This window comes from Peromyscus eremicus, chromosome 8a (assembly GCF_949786415.1).
Source record: "Peromyscus eremicus chromosome 8a, PerEre_H2_v1, whole genome shotgun sequence".
Classification (NCBI taxonomy): domain Eukaryota; kingdom Metazoa; phylum Chordata; class Mammalia; order Rodentia; family Cricetidae; genus Peromyscus; species Peromyscus eremicus.
The window spans coordinates 51693102-51713151 of NC_081423.1; the positions used below are offsets into that span (position 1 = coordinate 51693102).

Sequence of the window (20050 nt, forward strand, 5' to 3'; positions counted from 1 at the left end):
GTCAGTTTACCTGAACTAGTCTGTAGCCTTGTTTGCTCCCCACCCCCCTTCTTTTCCTTTTCTCTTCCCAGCAAAACACAAACCCAGTAGGACCGTATACCCTTCCGAGGCCCACCTGGAAAAAAGAATCCAAGACCATTTGACACACCTTCATCCTGACCCGCGGAGATCCCTGGCGGTTTTCCTCTGAGACAGTGGCTATTCATCACTTTCCTCAAGCTCTTCCCTTCAGAGAGTGACTTTCCTCCGTGAGGTCCCCTGAATGTCCTGTCCATATCCAGAACGCACCACACCCATTCCAAGCCTCACAGGACCTCTCCTGGTGCACATGGACCTCCTCCAGTTCAGTGAGAACTTCTTCATCCAGGCCCTTGCCCAGACTGATGCCCCTTCTCCTGGATCTTCCTTCTCAGCCATGCACTTTTACCTGTCTCCATCATTTGCACTTGCTCACCCAAAACCAGAACAACAGCGTTCTGAACCCATGAAATTTCAGTCTGTTTCCCATTCAGGGTGTGTATAACATTGAACTTTCAAGCATCAGACTTTCTCCAGCTCTCGATTTCCTTTCCTACTGTGTTTTCAAGTTCCATACCTTTGTTGGCATAACAATGGAAGAGAATTTAGCTTTCAAATCCTTCCTCCAGTTTCCCAAATGGCCTGTCTCTTATCAGTTGATAGGTAGGTAGGTAGGAGCCATTTGGAGGCGTGGTTTTCTTCCTTTTCGGTCCTAATGTTAATTAGCTTTCCATTGTGTAGCTTTCTTAGTGGTCCTCACTGGGGGACACAGGAAGTGGCTGGCACACACCTACAAACTGGCTTGATTCTGCCCAAGGCCTTCAAGCTGAAGTTCAGGATGGGCTGAGTCCTGGGGTCCAGCAGACAGCGAAGCTGTGGGGTAGGACTCCTGAGTCCCCGGACGGCCGGGGATGGAGAGAACTTGCTCTCTACCTCACCTGGACTCAGCCGCTCCTTTAGACTTGCAGAATCCTCCTGCAGATTCCTGCTCTGCTTTGCACCACATCCAAAGGTTCTGTTTTCCCACAGAATGTTCAAATATGTTTCAGGCTCATTACTTAACGTGGGTACCAGTCAATGTCACAGGAAAAAAAGATGGTTAGTAATTTATGTAAGAAATTAAGCATTTGGATTACCTTGAGATTCATCATCATGCCAGACTTGGTAGTGCACACCTGTAATCTCAAACCCTTGGGAGGTTGAAGCATGAAGAAACAGCATTAAGACGTGTCATACACAGCCGCAAACAGTCACATCAATTACTTCACGTTCCACGTGAACATGAACATGAGGGGCTGGAGAGATGGCTTCTGGTTAACAGCACTTGTTCTTTTCAAGGACCTGGGCTTGATTCCCAGCATCCACCTGGTGGTTCACAACTGTCCATAACTCCAGGATGCACATGATACTGACATATATTTGAGCAAAACACTCATACACATAAAAAGGTCTTTTATTTTCTTATTTCCTATTTTTATTTCATTCTATTTGTTTACTTATTTTGGGTTCTTTTTTGTTTTTGTTTTTTTTTTTTTTTTAGACAAAGTCTCTTTATGTAGTCTTGGCTGTCCTGGAACCTCCTATACAGGCCAGGCTGGCCTTGAACTCACAGAGATCTGCTTGCCTCTGTCTTTGCCTGAGTGCTGAGATCAAATGCATGTGCCACCACACCTGGATTAAAGTGAATCTTTAAAAAAAGAACAAAATGACAAGTGCAAGTCATATATACATATACATACATACATATATATATGGCTATGACGTACCTTTTTATGATACATTGTGAAACTATGTTAATTAGGTTAATTCATGTGCACATTACTTCACTCTTACATTTCATGGCACAAACATCACAACCTACTTGAGCGTTTAGTAAGAATACATGTTGTTATGAACTCTAGTCACATATTGTACAGTTCCTCACTTGACCCTGGCTCTTCCTATGTAGCTGCGATTTTGTCTTTTACCAGTAAGTGGTAAATAGGTTTGACCAGAATCAGTACCTCCAGATTCTTCCTCTCCATTCTTTTGTTTCGGGAAGGACTCAGACGCAAGTGACAGGAACTTTTCAAACCAGTTTAGGACTGGGGGCGTCTCTTAGCTTACATTGCTGAAAAGGTTAGGACTGATGTGACCATCACTCTGTGTAGCTCAGAACCCAGCATTGGCAGGTGGGTGGGTGGGACTCCTCTGGCTGTGGGTCAGAAGCTTTCTCTAAGCCCCCTCCTTCCCTCCTTCCCTGTCCCTTCTTGTCTCTAGATCTTCACCAACCTGAGTCAAGACCCTACAGAGGACATTTTCCTCACTGAGCTGAAGGTGAAGATCCAAGACTCCAAGTCCCCCAAAGGTGAGTTTCTGTTCCCCTTTTCCCAGAGCTCACCCTGGCTCAGCTTCCCCCACACTCACTCTCTTGCCTCTCACCAGATGTCACCCCCATGGTCACCCTGCTGTATCACGGGCCTCTGCTGAATGCCAGGGCCACACTTATCTCTCTACCTTAGAGCACTCCGGGACTGAAAGTCAGTCTTCCCAAGATACTGCTGTTATGATATATTGCACGGGGGACCCCAAGAGTATCCTGCGTGTTCAGGGAAACATGCTAGCATGCTGGGCAGGTGCAGCAGCAGGCTGGCAGGCAACTCACACCTGCAGCCGGGCAGTGGTGGACAGTCATTCATGACCCAGATCCTATCTCTGAGTGGAAATGGTTTATCATAATAGAGAGACAAAGAGAAAGATAGGAAAGAGGGAGAGTAGAGAGAGAAAGAGAGAGGAAGAGAGAGGGGTCAAGGGTGCACACTTCATGGGAGGAAAAGGAGAAGAGAGAGAGGAAGGTGAGGAGAGGCCTTTCCCCAAAATGAGGCTTTTACATCAGGACGCAGGGTCAGAATGCTAACATTGGTTTCCAAGGGGTGGGTCAGAACACTAACAACTACCTCTCCATCCAGGGACAGCTGCCAGGTCTATTCAGCAGTTATGCCTCGGTGTCACGGGGGAGGGCATCTCACCTTCTCTTGTCTCCCCTCAGAGGGCTCTTCACCCCGAAGGAAAGGGGCGCCTGAGGGCACAGGAGCTGAGCTGTCCGTGTGCTACCAGAAGGTCAGTGTCATTGGCATAGCGAATGAAAGCCAGCCTCTGGGATATGGGGGTTGTAGACAGAGCCAAAAGAAGCTCCCCTCCCCCGTCTTGACAATATCCTCAGACTCTTTCAGCCCCCAGCACATTCTGCAAGGATGGAGTAAGGGTGAAGTTGACCTTACACGCTAACAAGGAGGCAATGTGCTCTAAGAAATTAGAGGTTGGGTGGGCATGGCGGTGCATGTCGTTAAGCCTAGCCCTGGGGAAGCAGAGGCAGGCGGATCTCTGTGAGCTTGAGGCCAGCTAGAACTACACAGTGAGACCTTGTCTTTAAAAAAAAAAGAAAGAAAGAAAGAAAGAAAGAAAGAAAGAAAGAAAGAAAGAAAGAAAGGAAGAAAGAAAGAAAGAAAGAAAGAAGGAAGGACGGAAGGGAAAGGAAAAAAAGCTGGTTTCTTGCTCAAAAACTTCTTCCTTATGAGCTACCCATCTAGAAGTCCGATTGGCTCCTTGGGGACTAGGGATGTTTAAGCCTCTGTCCACAGGTCCCTTATTGGCATCAGTACCGCAGGGAGACTCTTAGGATAAGGAAAAGTGGGACTTGAAGATATGGGGGAGGGCATGTTCTCAGGACCCCCTCTTTAGCTCTTCAATTCCCATCCCCAGGCCCTGCTCAGTCATAGGCCCCGAGATGTCACTGTTTCTCTGAGGGCCACCGGGCTGGTCCTGAAGGCCATTCCAGCTGGTGACACTGAAGGTGAGGAGCTGGGAATGCAGAGTGAAGAGATGGGAGGGATGAGGAGAAAATCGGGGAGGAAGGGGGAACAGGGTTGGCTGATAGGGATGGGGAAGCTGGGGTTGGGGTCTCACAACTTCCCTGCCATCAAAGAGCTCTGGTTGGGAAGAGCTGAGGCCCGGTTGCCTTGAATAAAGCAAGACCCCTGCCCTCGGGTGGTCCACTGCCAAACAATCCAGACCATCCCAGCCTTGGAACTGGGCCTCCATAGCTGGAAGGTAGAAGGACCTAGGGATGGGAGCAGAAGGCCTCTCCACCCTGAATTAGGCCTACAGAGCTGGCAGCTTGCTGCTGGGAAATGTTGGACTTTACAATTTGTTCCAAAATGAAAACAAATGAATGAATGAAGTGAAGTAAAGAAACCAGCTCATCTAGACATAGCACATCCTCAATATGAGCTGTCACCAAGAGCTCCCTGGTCCCCTGCAAGGAGGAAGAGGTGGCGGGCGACACAAGTTACCAGCACCAGACACGTTTCCCAGGAGCCGACAGCATTCTGTTAGATGCAGCACCTCTCTTCTGAGCACGTGAACTCCCTGAGTTATTATTATCAGTTTTCCTAACTCCTGCCCGACAGGGAACAGAAGCAAAGAAAACAACTTCCTCGAGGTCACCTCTGTAAGGGTTCAAAGCCAGACATCCTCACTCCTCTCCGCCGTCCCACAGTGTCCCCAAGAACTGCTAAATTCCACAACTGAGGCTTCAGGGCTGTGACCCACACAGACTTGGGGGAGATCATTTCCGAGCACACAAGAAAGTTCACCGCAGCAGAAATCTGTTCACCACTCTCCCACAGTACCTAGAACGTACCTGGCACACAGCAGCTGCTCAGGAAGCTCGTGCCGTGGTCCAGGCCTATCATCCCAGTGCCTGGGAGGCTGAGGCAAGAAGATCATGAATTCAAAGCTTGGGCTACATTGCGAGTCCTTGTCACAGATGAACAAGCATTCAATAAACAAACATTTGCTGACTAAAGGAAGCAATGTTTTATACCCACAAATGTGTCTTACAATATGACAGCATCTTGCAACGTGGGCCAGGCTGATCTCGAACTTGCCATCCCCTTGCCTAGACTCCTGCAGCAGTGTTGTTATGCATCTGGCACAAAAAGAAGAAACTCCAGGCATAATAGCACTTTCTAATAAGGCCGCTTCCAGGCGAATTGAACTTTTAGGTGACATGTGACCCTCTGTCATATTCTAGAAAGACAGTCTTTCCTTATAGCATGTTAGCATCATGAAGGAGACTCAGTTCTGCCCGTGGCTCATGATCTGGAAGCGGCTGTGAAGCAGTGGACCAGGAGGGCAGGGGCAGAGCTGGGTGGGCAGAAGTCACACCCTTTCTTGCCGGTTGCTATCTGTGTGGCTTTGGCAAGTGATGTGTCACTTTTATACGTTTAAATAGAAGATGCAGGTCATAGACACTTGTCTGTGTGCACATGGTAAACGACAGATGTTAGTCCTGCCCATGGGGAACCTGGTGGTAGACACCTGTAACCCGAGCAAGCTCAGGATGGGGAACAAGGGGATCAGATCAGGTCATCCTTGGTTACATAGTAAGTTTGAGGCCGGATAAGACTATATGAGACCTGTCAAAGAAGAAAGGGGGAGGGGAAGGAGGGGGAGGGGGAAGAGGGGGGAGAGGGAAGAGGGGGGAGAGGGGAAGTATTGTATCCCTTCTTTTTCCTTCATAAGATTCTCACTTGTATCCTAACCCCAAGCCCATCACAGAGGTGAGACCAGAGCCACCCAGAAGCACAAACTCTCTAAGCATCATCTTTAGTTGGCAGAGGGAGCTTAAACCTGACAGTGGTCACATATGGTGACTTTTTGATGCAGTGTACACTATCAAGAAGTGGATTGGAGTGGGGACTAGGGATGTGACTTGCTGATAAAATGTTTGTCTGGTACCTTTGAGGTCCCAGATTCAATCCCCAACACTGCTGAATGCATTGTTAAAAAAAAAATTACGAAGAGGGCTGGAGAGATGGCTTAGTGGTTAAGAGCACTGACTGCTCTTCCAGAGGACCTAGGTTCAATTCCCAACACCCACATGGCAGCTCAAAACTGTCTGTTCCAGGGGTTCCCACACCCTCACACAGACATATATTCAGGCAAAATACCAATGCACATAAAATAAAAATTAATAAATTATTTTTTAAAAAATTACAAAGAAAGGAAAGGCCAGTGTGGTGATGTACACCTTTAATCCCGGCGCTCAGGAAGCAGAGGCAGGCGGAGCTGTGAGTTCCAGGCCAGTCAGGGCTATGTACCAGGGCTGCATAATAACATCGTTTTCCCATTGTGTAGCCCTGTAGGAGAAGTGATCACCACAGGTTCAGAAACTTGGTTGATTCTCCAGGGAAGGAGATGGGAGAGGAAGAAAACAGAAGTGTGGTTAGGACCAACATGGAACCCAGAAGTGGAGGCCTCAGGGCGGGCTTAACTGGAAGCAGAGGGCTTCTTAGGACCCGGAATCTCCGGCTTCCCACTCACATACCCCTCCCATCTCATTTGGTTTCAGGGCTCTCCCACTGCACCTCACAGAATGCTGCTTCTGCTCCGGACTGCACGTGTCTGCACGTCAGCGTCACGGAGGTCGTCAAGTCCTCCAATCTGCCAGGGAGGTCGTTCACGGTGAGTTCCGGAACGGGGGACAGGCAGTTGGTGAGGGAGCCCACGGGGGAGGGTATTCAGGGAAAGGGCGCTGACGGGTGGCCGGCCCTTCACTCCTGCTGTGGGGCTGTCCACTCTGCTGGCGTGAGAAAGGCTCTGAGCCTGTCTTCTATCTGCAGCCCATTTGAGGACTAAGCCATCCCCCGACAACCACATTTGCCCGCATATACCACCCCAGCCACTGCCCTGCAACCAGACTCGGACATGACAGAAGGCACCCATGCAGCTCCCTTCTTCATTGCTTCTCTGGCCCCGGCCCCTTGCTCCTTGGCTTTGCCTTAACTGATATTTAGTGATCAAGGTTTGAGACTCACCCAGCTTCTCCCTCTGATGGCTCCTCTCAACTCCCACTTAACTCGACCTCAGAGCCCCACGATCCCACCTGAACTGTGCTTCTTCCACTGACATGGACGCCTGTGCACCACCCGCCAGACAGGCTGAGTGCGGATAGGTTCTGAAATAAATCCTGCACCCACACTGACCCGGCCCCAATGAACTCCTGCTCACCCGGAGCCCCGATGTCACTCAGTCCCTTTCCTGGTGGTCCTTGGAGTCTCTTTTTTCTCTTTCTCTGCCCTGATCTCTCCCTCTTCCCTGCTCCTTCCTCTACAGACAGGCTCAGGTCTCCTCCCCATCCTAGAAACAGACAAGAAACTCTACCTTGGCAGCGTTTTTCTCCCTGGCCACCAGCTGCAGGTTCTTTCTCCTGTCTCAGCCAAGCTTTTAGAAGGGCGCTTCTAGGAGTCTGAGGTCCAATCCGTGATGCCTTTGCTTACACACGATTGCTGTCAGTTTATCCCACTGCAGCTAAGTCACCTCCATGCTGCAAAGCCGATGTCCCTTTTCACTCCTCCCATTTCTTTCTTTTTTTTTTTTTTTTTTTTTTTTTTTGATTTTTCAAGACAGGGTTTCTCTGTGTAGCTTTGCGCCTTTCCTGGAACTCACTTGGTAGCCCAGGCTGGCCTCGAACTCACAGAGATCCGCCTGGCTCTGCCTCCCGAGTGCTGGGATTAAAGGCGTGCGCCACCAACGCCGGGCGCGACTCCTTCCATTTCTTACTGCAAGGTAATGTTTTAATTTCTAGATGAAAAGTGTCATTGTTTATTTTAGGTCAAAAGGTCAGTGCATGATTAGGATGACTGGTGACTTTTTTTTTTTTTAGTATAAATACTTTTGGTTTTTTTTTTAATTATGTACTTTTTTTTGTTTTGTTTTGTTTTGTTTTGTTTTTCGAGACAGGGTTTCTTTGTGTAGCTTTGCGCCTTTCCTGGAACTCACTTTGGAGACCAGGCTGGCCTCGAACTCACAGAGATCCGCCTGCCTCTACCTCCCGAGTGCTGGGATTAAAGGTGTGCGCCACCACCGCCCAGCTCATTATGTACATTTTTATAGAATTGATAGATACAGTGGATAATGGTCTTTAGCAATACTTTTGCTCAAAAAATATGATAAGTAGGCTGGGAATGGTAGTGCGTGCCTTAACCAGCACTCTGGAGGCAGAGATAGGTGGGTCTCTGTGAGTTCAAAGCCAGCCTGGTCTACATAGTGAGTTCCAGGTCAACTAAGTTTATATAGTGATACCCTGTTGTAAAAATAAAATAAAATAAATATATATAACATATATATTTCATATATGTAAAAGACTTGTACATCTGTCCTGATGGGACCTTTTTATGTCATTAAATATTATTTCATAATGGTTGCATATACTTATATGATTATTGAAATGTTTTTTGTAAGGTTAAATGATCTTTTTTCACTACTATAAGCACACTGTGGGGTTAAACAGATGCTAAAACTCATGATTATGCCTTTAAAAACTTTCCCTAGTGAGCTGGCATCTGGACACCTGGACATTTTACCACACTGGTCTCCGAGCTCCTCCACTGCATGTGTGGCCACCAGTTTTGGAAGGCAGTCAGCACACTAGCTGACGTGTTTCAGCTTTGTGAATCTGGTCACCAAAATTTCCATTGTTTTAACCTGGATTTCTGTCACTCCAAATTAGTGAGGCTGATTTTCTCACATTTACCAGTAATCTTTCTTTCTTTATTTTCTGTTTATGTGTTCACCCATACTGATACCATGGTATCCTTGTCTTATAAGTGAGGACAATCATCTTTCATTTGTCTCATGTTTTTGAAATATTTTCCCAATTTTTTATTTTTTTTTGAGACAGGGTTTCTGTGTAGTTTTGGTGCCTGTCCTGGATCTTGTTCTGTAGACCAGGCTGGCCTCAAACTCACAGAGATCCGCCTGGCTCTGCCTCCCAAGTGCTGGGATTAAAGGCGTGCGCCACCACCGCCTGGCTTTTCTTTCATCTTTTAACCTTTCTATTTCAGTTTCCTACTTGGGAGTTCTAGAATTCACACCTCTGGCCTTTGCTGTGCTATCCTTGTGCCCAGATCCTTTTCACCTACACATCCTGTAGGAGGATGGGAGGGGGACGCTATTTACCTGGGAGGCCTGTGCTGATGCTCTACCCTTCCCTCCACATCTTCCTTACCTCCACTCCCTGGTGAGCTGGAGTGGCACCCCACCTTTGCGCTCTCCCACAGTCTGGGGACAGAGCCACGGAAACACTGCAGCCCTACACATGATGGGGGTTCTGGGAGGGGGTCCTTATCTTGGTGTTTCCAGCACTCGGTGTATCTGGCACACAGCAGACCTCAACCGATGCTCACTAGTCATCTAGAGCTTCCAACGTGTCAACCCTAACCCTGAAGCTCACTTCTCTGAGTGAGCTATCCACAGCAGGAGAGCCCTGGTTGCTTGAATCTGCCTTAGCATAGGATTGTATGCATAGTGTTAAAGCTTGAAGCTGTAAGGTAGGCCTGGTTCCCCTTAACGGCAGCTTCTCTTTGGAGTCAGTTCCTTCGACTAGCCTCTGCTCACTTGACCTCATTAAAAACCTGGCCAGGGGCTTTTGGATATCTAAGCTAATCCACCAAGCAAGTTCCCTTTTTTAATCACTTGCTGAGTGAGATTCCAATAGCTGTGCTTCCTCTCCTGGAACCCTGACAAGTTCTATCAGATGGTAAACACCACGCCATGAAGGGGAAGTTCTTGGTGAGCTGGAGGGGAGGTGCTCCCAGCTGGGACCAGCAAGAGTCCGTGGCTGGCTTGGTGGGCTTGCCTCAGTCTGGGTTGGATGTTTGCCAGCTAGGACACCAGCAAAGCAAGGACAGAAGACAGGATGCCTTGGGTGTGGAACAAAAGCCACGCCAACAGGGAAGAGGAGCATGTGGCCTGCTCGCTCATCTTTGCAAAGCCCGCAGCTGGCCCTTGTCACTGGCCCCCATAACTGCATTACAGATGCATGCTGTCTTCATAGTCCACAGCCCAGGAGATAGGGCGTGCCATGGCATGTAGACCCCAGGGGCAACTACAACAGACAGGTGTGTGGAAGGAGGCTAGTAGATGGCCTCTGGTCCTCTGGAGTGTGAGTCTGGGTCCTGCCAAACACCTGAAGCACCACCCTGTATGTGGCAGAGGAAAGAACACTGAATCAGAATCAGTTTGCTGAGTTCTACACTCAGCAGGCCACACCCAGTTCATCAGACCTCAGTCTCTTTACTTAGGCAACCCCTATTCCCTCACCAGGTATAGTCAGCTTGAGCACAGTCTGTAAACTGAATAACCCTGGCTGCCCCAGGCCCCTCCTTGTGCAGTATCTCATCCCTCTGCAGCTTCTCTGGGTGTTCCTGGAAGGTGATTAGTGGCTCCCCAGTGCAGACAATCAGCTGGTTAACTGTCTAGTTATGGCCCACTGGGCCCCACGGCCTGCTTACCTGCCCACAACACACCCCTCCCAAGCTGCTTCAGGTTCTATTGCATAACCAGACATCACCTCTTCCCTTGTCACCCTGTCAGGGGGTCTGCTCCCCTCCCATCTAGTGGATGTTTGGGTGTCTCTTTCCTCTCCACTCACAGCTCAATTGTTCAGATTCACATGGGGGGAAAGGAGTAGAGAAAAGGGGTTTAGGCTAGGAGACAAAGGGAGAAAGAATATACAAGAGTTTTCCTTCTTCCTCTGAACACAGAGTCTTCATGACCAAGACCACTGTTTATGCTTATATTCTTCTGGGAAAATTACAACCAACAACAACAACAACAATAATAATAACGAGCACCCAACAGTAACACAGTGCTGTGTCCCATGCTCTATTCTGAGCACTCACTGTTTACCCTTGGCTGGCTTGGAACTCAGAAATCCACCTGCCTCTGCCTCCCGAGTGCTAGGATTAAAGGTGTGCGCCACCATTCCAGGCCTGTCCTCCTAAAAAAATAGCTCAGAAGTCCCTACTTGTGCTGCTCACATTCTCCTGGGTGCGGGGCCATTCACTGGAGACTTATGGACCTACCAGGGGCCACACCCTTCAACAAGACTGACTCTCCACCCCCAGGAGCCATCCCCTGTCCATAGCTCCTCCGTGAGAGTTGGGGACATGTCCTAGTTTGCCTTTCTGTTGCTGTGGTAAAACACTGACCAAAAACAACTGGGGAGGAAAGGGTTTATTTCAGCTTATAGGTTACAATCCATCATTGTGGGAAGCCAAGGAAGTAACTTAGAGAACCTGGGGGAAGGAACTGGAGCAGAGGTCATGGAGCAAGGCTGTTTAACTGGCTGGCTCCCTCCCCATGGTTTGCTCAGCCTGCTTTCTTATACAACCCAGGACCAGCTGCCCACAGTGGGACTGGGACCTCTCACATCAATCATTCTTTTTTTTTTTTGGTTTCCCGAGACAGGGTTTCTTTATATAACAGTCCTGGCTGTCCTGGAACTTGCTCTGTGGATCAGGCTGGTTCAAACTCACAGAGGTCTGCCTGCCTCTGCCTCCCTAGTGCTGGGATTAAAGGCGTGCACCACCACCACCACCACCTGGCAATCATTAAATTTTTAAAAATGCCCCATAGAGTTGCCTATAGGCCAACTGATGGAAGCACTTTCTTAATTGATTTGCCCCTTCCCAGGACTCTAGTTTGTGTCAAGTTGAAAAGACTCAAGAGCACAGGGCTCCTGACCCCCTTCTGCTTCCGTGATGGAACATTGAATGGCTTGTTCTTGTGCAGGTCCTGTGCAGACAGCCACAGCTGCTGTGAGTCCAACAGTGTAGCGGTTCCGTCCTGCCCAGAAGACACTGTTTTGCCTCAGTTCTCTCTAACCCCTGGCTTTTACACCTTTCTGCCCCTTGTGTGATTGTTATACGCATCCAGAGTTGAAAACACTTGGAGGAAATGGATTCTAAGGCTTCCTGACACACTGGGGTTGTCTGGTCTACCAAAAGCTCCTGTCTATGTGTAGGAGACTCCGCCCTCCTGGTACCCTAAGGTCCAGAGCTCTCTGTTCCATAGGAAGGGCCTCTCTGGAAGTCCCCTCTGTCCAGAGTCAGAAGGATGCTTAGGGGCTGCTTCCCACTGGCTTAGAGTTTTATTTGCCTGTTTCCTAGACACCCTGTCTATGTTTGCCCCAGGTAAAGAATTGTACATATAATTTAATGTCGAGAACTGGGGCCACCTAGCAATATGGTTGCCATAGGAGATGCTCAAGACACATACGGACACTCTAACTTGATAATCTGGCATGTACTGCCCACAGCATCTTATTTTGTATTCATAATGAAGCATAACAGGTCAAGAAAAGAAATGCAGAATGGGAGCAGCATCCAAGTGTGAGGGCAAGCTGGAGGCCATTCAGGCAGTCACCGTCGATAGCAGGAAAAGAGCAGGGACCCCTTGGGATAGATGCAAGAAACACACCAGATCCCAAGGTAGAACAGATTGGCAGAGCCAGCTGCTGAGCAAAGGTGACATTTCCATAAACTCTTTCTCTGATGTAGATGGCCACAAACACCTTCCGGACATCCAGTATCCAGGTCCAGAGCCAAGACCAGAGGCTGCTGACACTCTGTCTGGACAAGGACAGCCGGCGCACTTTCCGGGATGTGGTCAGGTGCGTGGGGCTTTCTACCCCAGGACTCTGGTCCCCGCGCGCGGGGAAAATCTAAACTCCCACAGTCTCCTGTCTTCGGCCCAGGGCACTTATCAGAGTCAGATCTGTAGCCAGGCAGGTTTTAGACCACTGCCCTAGGACTTGAGCTAGTGCTAAATGTTCCCAGGATTCCTAGGGGCACACACAGCCTGCAAGCCCTCCTGTTCCAGCCCCTCTGTTGGCACTGACCCTTCATCAAAGGCTCCCCATTTTGTGACTTTTGCAGGTTTTCCCCAGGGAGGTAGACACAAAGACACAGTGACCCAGATCCGAGCATCTCCCCACTCTGAGAACACTGGTGGATGATGACTTCCTTCTCTGACTTGTCCTCTGTCTTCTGTGGCCCCCTCCTCTGTACCCTACAAAAATGGGTCTGCCTTTTAAATGTGCTGGGGGGAGAAGGTCCCTGAGATTAGTTTTCTAAGCTGGTCTCTCCCCATTGCAGGTTTGAGGCTGGCCCCTGCCCAGAGCCATGTTCACGGGCCCAGAAATCCAAGATGGTGGGCCTCAATTCCCATGGTCAGGAGACAGGAAAGAATATGGCCAAGCTCAGTCCCCTTCTGATGCCCATCAACACATTCTCTGGCATCACCCAGTGAGCCTGCCAGGATAGTGGAAGATCTGGATCCAGGGGCAGCAGACCCAAGAAGAAAGAAACACTACCTACCCACCCATAACACTCATACTGACAGCCTCACCGGGCAGTTCTACTTGGACCAGGAGCCAGAGAGTACCTGGGAGTTGAGAGAGCCTGGATTGTGATGAAGAAGGGGGCGTGTGATGAAGAAGGACCTATCCCAAGGCTGTTGGATTTCTGGACAAGGCTGGGATAGAATGAACACATGCACACACAACCCAGTTTCTTCCAGAAACTTCATTCCCACTTTCCAAGCTGGCTTCATCACCAATTCAAGCTCCCTAGGGAATCCGGAAAACCTGTGCCAAAAGGCTGCAGGTACAGCTGGGTGGTTCAACGGTAGAGCACTTGCCTAGTATATGGGAGGCCTTGGGTTTGACCCCAGAACCATAAAAAGGGGGTCGGAGCTGATGGATACAATTTTTGTACAGAGTCCTGTGGCTGAGGAAGAAACAGAAAGTAAGCAAGGGACACTGTCCCTGCTTCCTGCTGATTCTGTACCATCCTATCCTGCTCTCAGGCCGTGGTTCACCGGTGCTGAGGGGCGGGTCTGTCTCAGGAGAGAAGAGGATGATAGTATCAATAAAAGCACACTGAAGTGTTTCTGCTTGTGTGTGTGTGTGTGTGTGTGTGTGTGTGTGTGTATGAGTGTGCCACAGTATATGTGTGTAGGTCACAGGACAATTTGTAGAAATTTCTTCTTTCCTTCCATGGTGTGGGTCCTGGAACAGAACTCAGGTTGTGAGGCTTTGCAGCCAACACCTTCATTATCCCCACGGCCCTGTTTGTACTGGGCAGAGCTTAATCCAGCAGAATGAATTCACTCAGGCCAGGCAACAGGTGCGTCTCATATTCGCTGCTGTGATCTGTTCCCTGCTCTTTCCTCGTCTCATTTTTCTTGACTTCGGGACTCCCTCAAGCCGAGGCAGGAATGCAGGGTAGCTTCAGAGAAACCAGTGATTAAAGAATAAAAAAAAAAACTTTTTGACGTTTCAAATAAAACAAAAAAATTGCATCTCCAGGTACAAAAGATCAAGGACAAATAGAACTGTGGTGTCCTCGGCCCCATCACCAGTTACAGGGTGGGAGAGAAGCACAAAAAGTCCAAGGGGGTTAGACTTGAGCGCCTCCCTGTCAGCTAGATTGAGTCCCAGAGGATGGTGAGAGGGAGGTGGTAAGGGTCCCTTTGAAATTAGGACTCTATATTAGTTACTCTTCTGTTGCCGTGATGAAACATCACGGCCAAAAAGCAACTGGGGAAGGAAAGAGTTCGTCTTGGCTCATGGTTCCAGAGGAACGTGAGTCCCTCACGGCAAGAAGGAATGGCGGCAAGCGGCGGGCATGGGGGCAGGAAACAGAGAGCTCATACCTTAAAACACGTGGGTGAAGCAGAGAGGACACACAAGGAGGCAACTTTAGACTCTCAAATCCCTTGCCAGGTATGGTGGCACAAGCCTTTAATCCCAGCACGCAGGGAGCAGAGGCAAGTGGGTCTCTGTGAGTTCGAGGCCAGCCGGGTCTACAGAGTTCCAGGACAGCCAGGGCTTTGTAGTGAGATCCAGTCTGTTGTTGGTTTTGGTTATTTGAGACAGCCTTGTCTTTGTTTTTGTTTTTGTTTTTTTCCAGACCCTGACAGTTTCTCATGCCTGAGGCAGTCCAGGGACCCAGCAGGGCCTTTGTTTTGTCTTGCTTTTGTTTTTTGTTTGTTTGTTTGTTTTTGTTTTGATCTTTTTTAGTTTTTCCTATACAGGGTTTCTGTCTGTAGACCAGGCTATCTTGAACTCAGAGATTCACCTGGCTTTGCCTCCTGAGTATTGAGATTAAAGGCATGCGCCACCACATTCTCCCAGGCATAGGGCAAAGTCCCACGACCCATTTCCAAACCAAGAATGATGTAAGTAGGGCTCTGAAGCCAGCTACCATACAGGCCCAAAGGCAGTCTAGGTTTGCGAACTCTCTGCTCCCCCATGGGCATGAGAAGCAGGGGACGTTTTCTCAGGCAGGCAGAATCAGACAGGCCCAAGAGGTCTCAAAGAGAAAAGAATGCATTGTGGGAAAGAGTTTGGCAATCGAGGAAAATGCCTGACTGCAGAAGAAGGAAGGGTTGAGGGGGCAGTCGTCAGTGTTTGGAAACTGGTAATGACTACAGTCTCACTCAGTTTGAGCTGGGCTTTTATTTTTTCTGCACTGAGGTGATGTGAACTGCTTCATACCAGTTTGAACATTCACAATAATTAGTTGTGTGTGTGTGTGTGTGGTTAATTTATTGGTTGACATTTTTGAGGCAGGGTCTCATGTAACTAAGGCTTGTCTTGAACTCCTGGTTTTCCTGCTTCCAGCTCCAAATGATGGGATTTTATGACTAAGCCACCACACACCATTAATCATTTGGTTTGTTGTTGGTTTTGCTTAGTGTGTAAACGAGGTCTCACATAGCTGAGGCTGATGGTGAACTATCCTTCTGCCTCCAGCCCTCAAGAGTTGACTCACAGACATGTATCCCCATACCCAGCTAGCAATCCTTAAGATTTTAAGTAACCATTACGAGTCTGTCAGTCAGAAAGGTTAAGAGAAAGTGCTGGGGATCTTAGCTCTCTACCAGCTTACAGTGAAAGTTATTATTGAATCAAGTTTAGCTATATGTACATACCAGTCGGCAAACACCCACACCCTCCAATCTACAGCCAAATTAGGTGCATTGAGCAAGCCTTCAATGAAAAGTTGACCAAATCAGGGCTAGGACGTAGCTCAGTGATAGATTTGCTTGCCTAGCATGCATGGAGGCCCTGGGCGTGAGAATAATACAATTACTAAATCAGTAGCTAGATGATTGGCCATTTTGGAGGAGGTCACACCTCTTCTCGGGGCTGCTTACATGTGGTGAAATAGTTCTATGGTCTGGGAGCCAAAATACCTGCCTCCCTGGGAGTTTTGGTGCTGATGAAAAACAATAAAGTTAGCAGAGGGATTATAGACAAAAGTGCACTTGATAACGGTGAAGCGGGGGGTGGGGAGATGTGAGTCCTGGTGATGGCCGGACGGGATTGCGATTTCACTTACAATAAACAGGACCAACTTCTGCAGACGGCCACTGACCGACCAGTGGGCCTCTAAATCCAGACCTGAGGACTAGATGGGCGGAGGTCGTTCACCCCATTCTTCTCCTCCCAGCCTCATCCCTCTCCTGACCCTGACAGTTTGTCATGCCTGAGGCCGTCCAGGGACCCGGGAAGGCCGGTGGCCAAGCTCCAAACGCGCCCAGCGATCCTGGGACGCTACGCACAGGTGGGGCGCAGGTGCGGCAGGTGGGGCCAACAGGTGCGCCGGCTCCGCCCCCGCCATGCCTCACTCCCGGGGCGGGGCCACTTCCGGGCGGGTGGCCGGACGTAGGGGGTGGGGGGAAGCAGCCGTTGGCTAGGTGACCCGAGGCGACGCCGGGGGCTGGAGACGCCGGCGTCCAAAGTGGCACGGAACCCTGAGCCCGCGATCCTCCCTCCCCGGGACATGGAGTCCCGCGCGCCCCGCGTCCGGCTCGGTCCTGTGCCCTTCCGGGTCTGACGGAATCCCGCAACCATGAGCCGCAACCCGCAGTGGGACGTCCCCAGGGCACTGGGGGTGGCCAGGCTCTTCCACTTGGTGTGCGGGGTCCGGGATGCCTGTGTGACCCCGTTCCTGACCCTCTACCTGAGGCAACTGGGTGTGGCCGCGCCCTGGGTGGGCGTCCTCATGGGAACCAAGCACCTGGTCGCAGCCTGCTGGACTCCCTTCTGTGCCTTCCTGGCCAGGCGCTACCAGAAAAGGCGAATGTTTCTGACCGGCTCATTGCTGGGCTCCGCAGGAGCCAGCCTCCTGATGGTCCTCGTCCCACCGGTGGACAGAAGTCTGGTCAACCACTTTTGTAATGGAAGCAACAGAGTGGCCACCACTGTCCTACCACTGGGGGTCACACGATCTGTGACCATGACCTCCGCCCAGGGCTCAGTCCCAAACCACTGGGCAGGAGCACCCAGCCTCCCAGGCAGGAGACACACCAGAGCCCTGGACACAGCTGTCTTTCCAAACGGATCTGGTAAAAATCAAGAACGGATACTCCGCGGTCTACAGGCCTACTTAGCTGGCTCTGTTGAAGGAGCCAGGACCACTCCCCAAGCTCTCCATCCTGTCACTTCTGGGTTGAGAGCTAATGCCCAGGAAGGGACTTTTGAGGTGAACAGTGCTACCCTGGGTCCACTTCCTGGAAGTACAGCCCTTGGAAGTCCAGGCAACTTGTCAGAGACCCAGGGGGAGGCCCAGACCCTTGACCACTCCTCGAAAGGGCCGCAGTGGACCTTCATCCTCTCCTTGGGGTTTGTGGTATTCTGGGAACTGCTGACAGCCCCTCTGGAGCAGGTGGCAGATGACAGTCTTTATGAATACCTGGATTTTGTAGATGCCACTGACCGGAACAGAAACCTGTGGATGTGGAGAGTGTTGGGAATGTCAGCAGGGGTGTGTGGCATCGCAGCCTTGGTGGGGCATCTGGAGTGTTACCTCCTGATCAATGGTCCTCGGGGCGTGATTCATTTCTACAGCTACTCGCTGGTCAGTACTCTGGCCTTGGTGGTGAGCACGGCCTTTCCTGTCCCCATCGATCAGCGGCAGGGGCCGAGTTACAAAACCATCAAAGCCCTGTCCCTCATAAGGAGTGACTCCCGCCTCATCCTCCTAGCCTTCATTGTCTTTTGGGTAGGAGCCACTGCCAGCACGGTGCAGAACTTCCTGTTCTGGCTCATGAAGGACCATGGCAGCAGCGAGCTGGTGATGGGGTTCTCGGTGGCTCTCGGCTTGCTAGGAGAAGTTCTGTTTCATCTGTTCAGAGCTTCGCTGCTTAGGAAGCTGTCTAGGGTGGGTGTGCTGGGGCTGGGGCTGGGCTGCTTGGCCCTGCAGCTGTTTTGCTACTCTTTCACCTGGAGCTGGTGGTCTGTCCTTCCTGTTCAGATCCTGAGTGCCATGAGCAGTGGGGCTCTGTGGTGGGCCGTGGGGGCCTCCATAGAGGACCTGGCCACCTCTGGCGTGGAGAGGTCTCTGAGCACCATGTTCCGAGGTCATTTCTACGGAAGCGGTTGCAGCCTAGGCAGCTTTGTGGGGGGCTTCGTCGTCATGCGCTTCGGCATAGCCGTGCTCTACCAAGCGTGCTGTGTGGTGCTCCTGCTCTGGCTGGCCTTGCTCCTGTCCACCCAGCCCAGGCTGCCCCAAAAGCGGAGGATCAACTACTCCAAGCTGCTGGCTATGGAGGGAAGCGACACCAGCGGCTCCGAGCAGGGGTCCGAACGGGACTGGCTTGTAAAGGCCATGAGGGAGGAACACGTGGACTGGAAAGGCTGAGAGGTCCTGGCACACTGGAGGAAAGCACTTGTGGGTGGGACGGGACTCCTGCTCTGGACTACCGGCAGCCTTAAGGGAGAGAGCCATGTCTATGCCAAAGTCACAACAGGGTCTACTCATTGCCTGATTTCACTTTGTAGTAAAAGGAGGTTTTTACTTTTTTATTTTTCACGTGTCTGCGTGTGTGTGTGTGTGTGTGTGTGTGTGTGTGTGTGTGTGTGTGTACATGCAGGCCCGAGGACAACCTTACTTGTCGTCCTCAGGAACGCCATCCACCTCTTTTGAGAGAAGGTCTCTCACTGGTCTAGAGTTCACCATTGAGGCAAGAACTGGCTGGTCAGCACGCCCCAGAATCCTCCTCCCGCCTCGACCACCTCCCCATCACGGGGATTACACACATATACCACCGTGCCTTCTGTCTTTACACGGTCTTTAGAGATCAAATTCAGGTTCTTATGTTTGCAAAGGCTGCTTTGCCGACGGAGCATTCTCCCCAGCCCAAGATTTTATTTTATTTTATTGCCATATAAACTCTTTAGAATATGGCGGGACACATGTGTCTGCTCATTTTTTTTTTTTTTTTTTTTTTTTTTTTTTTTTTTTTTTTGGTTTTTCGAGACAGGGTTTCTCTGTGTAGCTTTGTGCCTCTCCTGGAACTCACTTGGTAGCCCAGGCTGGCCTCGAACTCACAGAGATCCGCCTGGCTCTGCCTCCCCGAGTGCTGGGATTAAAGGCGTGCGCCACCACCGCCCGGCTGTGTCTGCTCATTTTGACCCGGGAGGCTTTCGAGGGCTTTCGGTGCAGGGACTCTGATGCCACTGGACCCGGCAAGGGTGCAATGGCAGAGATGTCATGGCATTAAACAGGAATGACAATTAAGGAAGACAACAGGCCCCGTAGGATGCTGTGGACAGGGAGGGAAGCTGATCTAGATGGGTCATGGGCCTTCCTGGAGGCAGGGGGTCACTAGCCTAATCCTATAAAAGAAAGCTATGCTGAGGGCAGAGAGAATGGTACCCAACACTGAACCCCACCCCCAAATTTCTTACTCTCAAATGGATGTGCCACCAGGAGAAGGACACTGAGAATCCCACATTCCTCCCTGCAAGAGCACGTGGAGATTTTAACATCCACTTTGATTAGGATGTAGTATTACTGAACTTGTTTTGACTCTCAGGCCTTTGTTCCAGAGGCTAGTTTTTGTTTTTTTCTAAGACAGGGTCTCTCTCTACATAGCTCTGACTGTCCCAGAGCTCACTCTGTAGACCAGGCTGGCCTCAAACGCACAGAGATCCGCCTGCCTCTGCCTCCCAAGTGCTGGGATTAAAGGCATGAGACACCGTGCCTGGCCTCAGAGGAAAGTTCTTTACATCTTAATTCTTCCAAGTTGTAATCAAGAAAATAGGGATTAGAGAGATGGACGGCTCAGCGGACCTGAGTTCAGTTTCCAGCATAGGCGTGTGGGATCACAACCATCTGTTCAGGGGATCTGT

The 20050-nt window shown here is 50.2% G+C and overlaps 2 protein-coding genes across 3 annotated transcripts in view; both read left to right on the top strand.

Annotated features, from left to right (window-relative positions):
- Pik3r6 (phosphoinositide-3-kinase regulatory subunit 6) overlaps window positions 1-13604 on the top strand; it is a 36076-nt gene extending 22472 nt beyond the window's left edge. For both annotated transcript variants that reach the window (XM_059269426.1, XM_059269427.1), the window contains exons 14-19: window positions 2278-2365; window positions 3047-3117; window positions 3760-3848; window positions 6405-6525; window positions 12405-12517; window positions 13002-13604. In XM_059269426.1, coding sequence (XP_059125409.1) covers window positions 2278-2365; window positions 3047-3117; window positions 3760-3848; window positions 6405-6525; window positions 12405-12517; window positions 13002-13155 — 636 coding nt within the window. In that variant the 3' untranslated portion in view covers window positions 13156-13604. The remainder of the gene's footprint in view (window positions 1-2277; window positions 2366-3046; window positions 3118-3759; window positions 3849-6404; window positions 6526-12404; window positions 12518-13001) is intronic.
- Window positions 13605-16596: 2992 nt separating this feature from the next.
- On the top strand, window positions 16597-18718 carry Mfsd6l (major facilitator superfamily domain containing 6 like). Its single transcript, XM_059269428.1, has one exon. The coding sequence runs from the start codon at window positions 16767-16769 to the stop codon at window positions 18555-18557; it is 1791 nt and encodes a 596-aa protein (XP_059125411.1). The 5' UTR covers window positions 16597-16766; the 3' UTR covers window positions 18558-18718.
- The last annotated feature ends 1332 nt before the right edge of the window (window positions 18719-20050 follow it).